We start from the raw sequence: 10394 nt of genomic DNA, 5'->3' as shown, positions 1-10394 counted from the left end.
AAAAAAATGGAGTTCCGTATTCTCTATTGTTTGTAACAAATTTTCCCTAAAATTAGTGGCTTAAAACAACAAATACCACTGTTCCTGAGGGTCTGGAATCTGGGCACAGACCAGCGGGGTGCCTCTGATTTAAGGTCTCATGGGTGTAGTCAAGCTGCCACAGGGGCTGTGGTCTCACCTGAAGACTGTCCGGGGATGATCTCCTTCCCAGCTGATGGGGCCTGTTCTTTTAGGATTTGGACACTTACAATTAAATGACCTGGCAGCAATGTAAGTTTTTGAAGTGCTATTTTGTTAAGAAGAGAGCTAGCAGATTTCTTTCTTTTTTCATTTTTTAAAGGAAAAGGTAAGGTAGTCCTATGTTGTAGTTTGATATTTTTTTTTCCTTCGGTGGCTTCATGGGACTTCATTTACTTATCCACATTTTTACCTGCAAACTGGAATTGTAAAGCACCATAGTTCAGTATTAGGCATCCTGTAATAGTTGGAAATTAAAAGGGAGTGCTTTTTATTGTGTAGGATGGAGTTGTGGATTAATGGAGCCTTTCTAAAGCACTTTTTTCTAGACTACAAAGTTTATAGTGGCTGTACCCCAATTTCTTTAATCTTATGCTTCGGAATGATTCTTAGTTTTGTATGTTTTTCTTCCTTTTTAATGTGTATTATAAGTAAGTAATCTCATCGCAAAGGAACATTTAAATCATATCTATTTATAATTGGTTAGAAAGCTACCACTGATATCCTATCTAATAATAGACAAACATGGGAATTGACATACCTCCCATTGGCTAATCAGCGAGATATGCAAATTAACCCCAACAAAGATGTGGTTAATTTGCATATGTAGGCCCAAAGCCATGGAGCAAAGACTGAAGGCGGCTCCTCTGGCTGGAGCGAAGGCCTGGATCTTGGGTGCCGGAGGAAAACCGGTGCCAGCAGCCAGGGGAAGGGAAGGCCTATTGCACGAATCTTTTCATGCAACAGGCCTCTAGTTTTTTTATAAAACTTTTTCCATATCTATGTATAGAAATGTACATAGAAGTTGGTTTATTTCTATTGTCAGTATATCTTTTTTTCTTATTGTTAACGTTTTATCTTTAATCTTAGATTTCTAAAAATAATTTTATTTCTGCCTCCTTAATACATTCTTCTAATCTTGTTTCACTAAGGTAAAAATCAATATGAATACACATAGAGAGTCCATATGAAATTTAGTGTCTGTGGATATTAATTGTTATTTAAGTACTGAAATATTAACTACCTTCCAGCTGGTTTTCAGATGTGCTTATTATTATTATTATTATTCAGATCAACCCCCCCCACCCCCCGCCATACCCTGATCGGGGATCAAACCCAGAACCTGGGTTTGTGCCCTGACCAAGAATCGAACTGGCGACTTTTCAGTGCACAAGACAACCAACTGAGCCACACCGGTCAGGGCCAGATGTGCTTATTATTAAAGAAAACTCTTGGGTGGGAGCAGCTGGAGAGAGGTCAATGGGGGAAAAAGACATATGTAATACTTTAAACAATAAGGAATTTAAATGAACAAATAAACAAATTCTTGTTTCCTTACCTTACCCAGTCCAGGTATTGGATATAAGTAAAAATGTATTCCTTAAAGGAAAATGTTTTTGTGGTATATTTTTACAGACAAATCTGTCATTTAATATGGAAATACTGAAACATTTTGAGTTTCCCCCATTTTACTTTGGATTTTTAGTGGAATACACTATAGTTTTGGCCCTACATAAGTTCTGAGTGGTGAGTCATTGTTCATGTGTACCATGAGCTGGCAGGTCTACCTAAGATCCTGTCAGAGCTGACTTTGGCTAAATTGTAGTTAGATTGAAGGGCCAGAGCTCTATTTTTCTAAATGGCTTTTAGAAATCTACTCTGTACTTTTCTTTAGACACTTCTTCATTGATTTATTTTAATATAACATTTTGTACTATATACATCTCATTTTATTTATTTTTAATATATTTTTACTGATTTCTGAGAGGAAGGGAGAGGGAGAGATAGAAACATCAATAACGAGAGAGAATCTTTGATCGACTGCCTACTGCACGCCCCCACACTGGGGATCGAGCCCACAACCCCAGCATATGCCCTGACCAGGAATCACCCATGACCTCCTGGTTCATAGGTAGCTGCTCAACCACTTTAAAAGATAATTTTAGTTGTTCCTAAGCTAGTTAATTCTTACTGATTTATAGCTTCCCTGAGGAGGTGGGAAGAAGCATTTATTATTGAGTTCTTTTTTAAGAAATATTTTTTTTATTTATTTCAGAGAGGGAGAGAGAGAGAAACATCAATGATGAGAGAGAATCATTGATCAGCTGCCTCCTGCACGCCCTTTACTAGAGACTGAGCCCGCAACCCAGGCATATGCCCTTGACCGGAATTGAACCTGGGACCCTTCAGTCCACAGGCTGACGCTTTATCCAAACTGGCTAGGGCTATTCTTGAGTTCTTGTCCTCTGAATTAGAGAAAAATTCTGGTTTTGTAATGATTAATAGTTTAAGGAGATTAAAAGTGTTTATGAATTAAATGTTATTTTAAAAATATGCACAGTAGTCCCCCTTATCCATGGTTCCAGTTACCTGCAGTCAGCCACAGTCTGAAAATATTATATGGGAAATTTTGAACTAAGTTATTCACAAGTGTTAAATTGTGCACTATTCTGAGTAGCATGATGAAATCTCACACAGTCCCGCTACATCCTGCCCCAACACCAGTCATCCTTTATCCACACTCACTGTATGCGCTGGCCACTTATTAGCTGTTTTAGTTATCAGATTGACTGTTGCAGTATCACAGTGCTTGTGTTCAAGTAATCCTTATTTTACTTAATAATGGCCCCACAGCACAAGAGTGGTGCTGCTGGCAATTTAGATATGCCAAAGAGGAGCCGTAACGTGCTTCCTTTAAGTGAAAAGGTATGTATGCATAGGAAAAAACATAGTACATATAGAGTTCAGTGTTATCCATGATTTCAGGCATCCCCTCAGGGTCTTGGAACGTATCCCCTGCAGATAAGGAGGGACTACTGTGTGTGTGTGTGTGTGTGTGTGTGTGTGTGTGTAGTATCTAATTTCTAAATCATATAGCTAGGATTTGGGATCCACTCAAATGTTTCAGTAACACAGGGTGGTTAGAAAAGAATAATTCTGAGATATAGTCATCAAGCACATGCCTATGTTTTATATTGTATACAGCAACAATGAAGTTTATAAGAATTAAAATTATGGATTGAGTGATTAAAATATAATATATCTCTATTGGGAATTTCAGAGTATTGAATTAAAACTTGTCTTTTAAAATTAATTTTTAAAAGCCCTGACCAATTCTAGGTTAACTAGGATATGTTTTCTGCATCTATTCAAAATTTAAATGTAGACTCAATGTAAAATATGTATTTGTAAGAATGAATTTCTTTTAGGTTTTATTGACTAAAATGATGGCAGCATTAAACTTGTAGTTATGATTTAAAATATGAGTATTGCTATAAATTCATAGTAGCTCCAGAGTTACCTCATATTTAGACTGAATGTTGAATAATATGTAGCCTATAAAATGTTAAATATCATTGTGTGTATTGAACAACATCAGAAAATTGTAGTCTCAATTCTGCACGAAGTTGTATTGTTGGTACATAGTGCCCTTTAAGAACTTAGAGATGCAGTGGGGAGGTATGATTTTTTTTATGAGAGTTTAATTAGTGAAAGTCATTCCTTTGCTAGGAAAAATTATCTGAAGGTTTGGGGAATGCTCAAATTGCTAATGTTGTGCTCTAGGAGTAATCCCAGGGAGACAATTCTGAAATATGATTAGAATTCAGCGAGTGGAAATATCATTCAATTTACTGTCTTTTGGATAAAGTCTATGAACAGGGGGGTAAGCTCAGAAGACAGCAAAGGGAAACCCAAAGCATGAGGAATCAGGTGGCTGGCTGCTGGGAGAGAGAGTTGGGATTGGTCTGTTTCCCGAAGCAGGCATGTCTTTATTGTGGAGGTGGCTGTGTGAGATTAGCTTAGTCTGACATCATTAAATATTTGAGTCATATAACTATCTTCCCAGGCACTGTCCCTTGTTTACCCTACCACCTTCTCTGTGTAGGAGAGCATCATCTGATGTGAGCATTCTGGTCTACTAGGAATTTGCACTTCACATTATGAAGAAATAAATTGAAAAAATAGTAAACAAATTGAAAAAAATAACCATGTTCATACATATATGTGTTTATATTTCTGTGAGCTTGCTTAAAGTTAGTTGGTCCTGTGAGAAAGATGTGCTTACAGTCTGTTTCATCGGATGTTTCTTTGTAGCTAGTCTTCTTCAAGTGGTTGTTTGTATGCTCTGAGCCTTCACATTTGAAAACTGTAACAACTTGGACCATTTAACTTGTGTGAACTCATATGTAAAATGAGAATTTTGACCTAATGATCTTCAGAATTCGTCCTAGTTCTAAATCTTTATGAATTCATGACCAATGTGCTCAGTTGTATCCCTATAAACTTATATCCTATATAATAAAAGCCTAATATGCTAAGTGTCTGGTTGTCTGTTCAACCAATCAAAGAGTAATATGCTAATGATATGCTAAGGCTGCTCAACTGCTCGCTATGATGTGCACTGACCACCAGGGGCAGACACTCCAACCTTTAGGTTAGCTTGCTGCTGAGGTCCCGCCAATTGGAGTGAGATGGGCCGGACACTCCCTGGAGCCTCCCACAGTCCCTCCCCAGCTGGCCAACCTCCCGCGTCCCTCCCCGGCACCAGTGGGGTCCCTCGGCCTGGCCTGCGCCCTCTCACAATCTGGGACCCCCTTGGGGGATGTCAGAGAGCTGGTTTAGGCCCAATCCTGCAGGCCAGGTGCACTGGTGCACGAATTCGTGCACTGGGCCTCTAGTAGGTAATAAGAGTTAGAAGGGATTTTAATTAATTAATTAATTTAAAAATATTTTTATTGATTTCAGAGAGGAAGGAAGAGGGAGAGATAGAAACATCAATGATGAGAGAGAATCATTGATTGGCTGCCTCCTGCATGCCTCCCACTGGGGATTGAGCCTGCAACCTGGGCATGTGCCTTTCACCGCCATCAATCCTGGGACCCTTTAGTCTGCAGGCCGATGCTCTATCCACTGAGCCAAACCAGTTAGGGCTGGAAGGGATTTTAGAGAGTTAAAATATCATTGTTTAGGTTGATAGTACCAATATAACTTAAAGTTGCATATTTTAACAAGCCTTGTTTTGTTTGGTTCTAAAATACAGGGTGCAATATTTTACATGTTGCTGCTGGACTGTAAGTTTCTTAAGGATAGGGCCAGTGTCTTCTGAGTACAGGATAGGGCCTATCACAGAAAAGCCATTAAATGCTTACGGAATGAGTATGAATACCTAGGACAAGGTATTTATGACATAGCTAAACATGGTTTGTTTATTAGTAACTTTTTAAAGTATGTTTTATTATGGCAAATTTTCAACATGTGTAAGAATAGAAAGAATAATATTGTCCTAGTCCATCTGGGTTGCTTTACAGAAAACCATTGATTGGTGGCTTATAAGTAGTGAAAATTTATTGCTCACAGTTTTGGAGGCTAAAAGGCCAAGGTAAGTATGGTCAGGCTCTGATGAGGGCTCTCTTCCTGCTTGCTGACTGTTGACTTCTCATTGCATCCTCATAAGGTGGAAGGGTTGAGCCAGGTTTCTGGGGTCTCTTATAAGGGCACTAATCCCAGTCATGAGAGCCCTGACCTCATGACCTAATAATCTCCCTTAGGCCCCACCTCCTAAAACCATCACTTTGGGGGTTACGATTTCAACATATGAATTTTGGGAGATACAAACATTCAGACCATAGCAAATGAACCTCCATTACCCATTACCCTGCTTCAATAGTCATGATTATTCTTGCTTCATCTTTATTTTCTGCCACTCCCTTCTTCTTGTATTATTTTGAAGCAAATCAAAGACTATATGCATTAATCTGTAACGATTCCAAAGTGTATCTCTCAAAGATAAGGACTTAAAAAGTCATTGTCATACCTTTGTTACACCTGAAAGAATGACTTGGTTTTGATAAGTATTACAATTTCCACTTTAAAATATCTGAACTAAATATTTCTAAGAAACCTGTTATGTGTACTTTCCAGACAGTAACACTTGGACATAAAGCAATAGGATTAATTTTTGTTTTGTTCTGTTTAATATTTAGGCTACCAACATGACGGCTGAAGAAACAGTGAATGTAAAAGAGGTCGAAATCATTAAGCTAATGTTAGACTTTTTGAATTCCAAGAAGCTTCACATTAGTATGTTGGCTCTTGAGAAGGAAAGTGGAGTCATAAATGGCCTGTTTTCAGATGATATGCTTTTCCTGAGGTATGAATTCATTAGCTGTGAGGTGTGTGGCTCCTTTAAAGCAATGTTAAGTATCAATAAGGTAGTATGTATAACACAGATTGTTCTTTATAGTCATGAAACGGCTATGTAAGTATACTTTAAAAAAAATGTTTGTGTTTATATTGGAACATTTACCAAACAATGTTTTCTGTAGAATGGTTTCAGTAGCAAGATCTAGAGGTCCATTAAAAAAACGGGAGTTACAGCTACGTTGTGGTTATGGCATTGTTAAAAAAATATTTGAGTAAGGAAGCAGGGACTCCAGAAAGAGAAAATATTTCTGAAATATCATTTTTTAGACATAGAAATAAAACATTCTCATTATATAAACATATTCATTATAGAAAATTTGGAAAACTAAGGAAGAAAAATCACCCTACCATCTAGATCAGGGGTCCTCAAACTTTTTAAACAGGGGGCCAGTTTACTGTCCCTCAGACCGTTGGAGGGCCGGACTATAGTTTAAAAAAAAACAACTATGAACAAATTCCTATGCACACTGCACATATCTTGTTTTGAAGTAAAAAAACAAAATGGGAACAAATACAATATTTGTATTTGCATGTGGCCCGCAGGCCGTAGTTTGAGGACCCCTGATCTAGATGCTCTACTAACAATTTTCTTGCATATTAAAAAATAACAGCAATTAAGAAAATATATTTTCTTAGCAATTATATTGCATTTATAGTTTAGTATCCTGCTTTATCCATTAACATCATAAGGATTCTGTATGTAATTGTAAATTTACACCTTAAAAATTTTCAAATTTTATTAATTTCTTAATGGTTCCTCTATTTTTAGACAATAAATTGTTTTCAAGTTTTCTTAAATAAATGCTCTACTGAGCACCTTTTTTTCTGTATCTTGGATTAGAATAAGATTCTTGGAAATGGAATTGCAGAGCAAAAGGGAATTAACGTTTGCCAAAATGGAAAGCTAAATATATCCTAACTTGAATTGGACAGAAAAAGAAAAGCCCAAATTTCTGGACAGAAATGTATTTTATGCTTACGTGATAAAAATACCAAATATCCTTGACAAGTTGTACAGATTCTTGGACATGTGGCATTTTATGACTTAGGAAGCCTTAAGAAATGAAGTGGTCCTAGTTCATAGAAAAGGAACTTAAAATTTTTTTTTTTTTAAAATGAGTTCAGAGAGGAGGGAGGAGGGTAGAGGGAGGCGGGGACGGAGGGAGGAAGAGAGAGAGAAACATCCATGAGAGAGAATCACTGATTGGCTGCCTCCTGCACGCCCCACCCTGGGGAGCTTAGTCCACAATATGTTAGGAACCAGTCCTCAGGCAGTCTGGCCTTGTCTTTTCATTTAGCAGTGGCTCTCAAATACCCCCTTGAAACCTGTTGGTTTGTGAAGAAGTTTTGCTGGTCTGAGGAAAAATACATGGAATTACAGAATAGTAAGTTTTTCATTAAACAAAATATATTCATCTTAAAGGGCTAGCCTTTGAAATGGCCTCCTTCCTACATTTATTTACTTATTTATAAATAATTTTTTTTTAAAGTTTTATATTTTTATTGACTTCAGAGAGGAAAGGAGAGGGAGAGAGAGAGATAAAAACATTAATATTATAGAGAATCATTGATCAGTTGCCTCCTGCATGCTCCTTACTGGGGATGAAGCCCACAACCCGGGCATGTGCCCTGAACTGGAATCGAACCTGTGACCTCCTGTTTCATAGGTTGATGCTCAGCCACTGAGCCACACTGGTTGGGCCTTCCTACATTTTTAAATATTAAAATGCCCCTTTATAAAATGATTATATATTTATATTGCGATTGCTTTTTATTAATATTCCTTCTTTGCAGAATCAAAAGTTGGCAATCCTGTGTAGATCCTCCTGCCACCCCTTCCTTTTTATTTTGTTTTATTTTTATTTTTAAGAAAAAATATATTTTATTGATTTTTCACAGAGAGGAGGGGAGAGGGATAGAGAGTTAGAAACATCGATGAGAGAGAAACATCGATCAGCTGCCTCCCGCACATTCCCCACTGAGTATGTGCCCACAACTAAGGTACATGCCTTGGCCGGAATCGAACCCTGGACCCTTGAGTCTGCAGGCCGATGCTCTATCCACTGAGCCAAACCAGTTAGGGCGATCCCTTCCTTTTTAAATCTTACTGTTCAAAATATCCAAAAGGAGGGAAATTGCTGTTATAAAAGAAGAGTGGCAATAGGAATGCCTTGTAACTTAAAAGTTCCCATAGGACCTAAAGTAGGATAAAACCTGATCTTACTCCTTCCTGTTTCATTCTCAGACTGTAGACTTTAGTACTAAATGCCTCAAAGATGATTCACAATTTAGAGCAGGACTTTTCAATCTCTGCACTATCAACATTTTGTGCAAGATAGTCCTTTGTTGTGTATGTGCTTGGGGGTGAGGGCGTCCTGTGCATTGTAGGGTATTTAGCAGCATCTCTGACTATACCCAGTAGATGTCAGTAGCACCCCAGTTGTGACAACCAAAAATATCTCCAGACATTGCCCAATTGTCCCCAGTTGAGAAACACTGAGACAGGGACTTAACCACACACGAGCCCGTAAGTAGTAGAGGGTAATGAAAAAAACACCTATGTTAGGATGAGGAGTGGTTGTAGATTCACAAATGTTTCTCGTATAGCGTATGTGGTTACCAATCAGTTGTGAAAAAAAATTTTTATTATGGTGGTTGAGGAACCAAGTAAAAAGTTCATCTCATTACAGACTTCAGACTGAAGCTTTAATGCTATCTTGTCATCTATTCTGCTTTTAATCAGTGTAACCCAGATTTGATAAATACATGGATTTCCCCTTTATCTAGGCAGCTAATCCTTGATGGTCAATGGGATGAAGTTCTTCAGTTCATTCAGCCTCTAGAATGTATGGAAAAATTTGACAAAAAAAGGTAAGATTTCATTCGAAGGTTTTTTTTAAAAATTAATGTTTCATAGCTTGCTATTTTTTAATGTGTTTATTGATATTTTTTAGAGAGGAAGGGAGCGTGAGGGAGAAAAACATCGATGAGAGAAACATTGATGGGCTGCCTCCTGCACACCCCCTATTGAATTTTGATTTCATATTAGGTTACATTTGACATCTTCCATAAAAACTTGATTTTTGTTTAGAATTAATTTTGGAAATAGAAATCCTTCTAGTATTAAATTGTGACTACTTGCTACTGAAATTACTTTTATTATGGCTTCAGTGTGATAAGCTTCATAACATATTTTAAGAATTTCCTGAAAGCAAAGGTACTTATAGTAACTTACAATTACATTTGATTTATGAGACATTGGAAAGTTAAATTTTTTAAAGTTCTTTTTTTAAATAAATAATTACTTCTTTAAGACACACCTTGTTTTAACAGCTTCAGGAACTTGCGTTCCATTTCCAGTCTTCGACATGGCTATAACTCAGTTTTTTAATCATTTTAATGTTTCATACTTTATTTTCCGTAGGTTCCGTTACATTATCCTGAAGCAGAAGTTTTTAGAAGCTTTATGTGTTAACAATGCAATGTCATCAGAAGATGAGCCCCAGCATGTAAGATTTTTATTCCTGAAGGTTTGCGCCCTAGTATTGTTTCAGTCATAGTACTTTTTATTCACTAAAACAAAAGATTAGTGTCATGAGTTTTTGAGGTGTTTTTGAGCCGTGATCCGATAAGCTCTGCTCCTGGGCTGTGGTGGTACTTTCTGCCTGTGGTGAGTCTACATTCGTCCCGTGACGTTGGCAGAGATGGTAACTGAATGGCTGGCTGGTGGGCGAGAATGTGCTCCCGTCCTGATGAGGTGGTTTAGGCAGCAATAGAGGTGTGACTTGATGACTCGATAGCAGTGCTGCTTCTCTCGTCGCAGAGTGGATGTGTTTGCCTCTTCTTTCTGTCTGCTCATATTTCCTTTGATGCAGAAATGTTTTTTTTTTTTTTTTTAAAAAATGGTTTTCTTTATGACAATATAAATTAAATGATACTAAATTTTTTGATTA

General features: G+C 37.4%; 1 protein-coding gene across 5 annotated transcripts in view; it reads left to right on the top strand.

The window, feature by feature from the left end:
* The first annotated feature begins 6205 nt into the window (after window positions 1–6205).
* The window catches only part of WDR47 (WD repeat domain 47), a 27348-nt gene continuing 23159 nt past the window's right edge, over window positions 6206–10394 (top strand). For 2 of the 5 annotated variants that reach the window (XM_006762956.2, XM_006762955.2), the window contains exons 1-3: window positions 6206–6388; window positions 9229–9312; window positions 9866–9950. In XM_006762956.2, coding sequence (XP_006763019.1) covers window positions 6231–6388; window positions 9229–9312; window positions 9866–9950 — 327 coding nt within the window. In that variant the 5' untranslated portion in view covers window positions 6206–6230. Of the gene's footprint in view, window positions 6389–7739; window positions 7827–9228; window positions 9313–9865; window positions 9951–10394 lie in introns of those variants that run through there. The other 3 variants (XM_006762958.2, XM_006762957.2, XM_015563409.1) reach the window with 2 other exon arrangements.

The sequence above is a fragment of the Myotis davidii genome, unplaced genomic scaffold (genome assembly GCF_000327345.1).
Source record: "Myotis davidii unplaced genomic scaffold, ASM32734v1 scaffold217, whole genome shotgun sequence".
Lineage (NCBI taxonomy): Eukaryota > Metazoa > Chordata > Mammalia > Chiroptera > Vespertilionidae > Myotis > Myotis davidii.
Note: the sequence above shows the minus strand (reverse complement) of the source record. Positions and strands in the feature narration are given on the sequence as shown.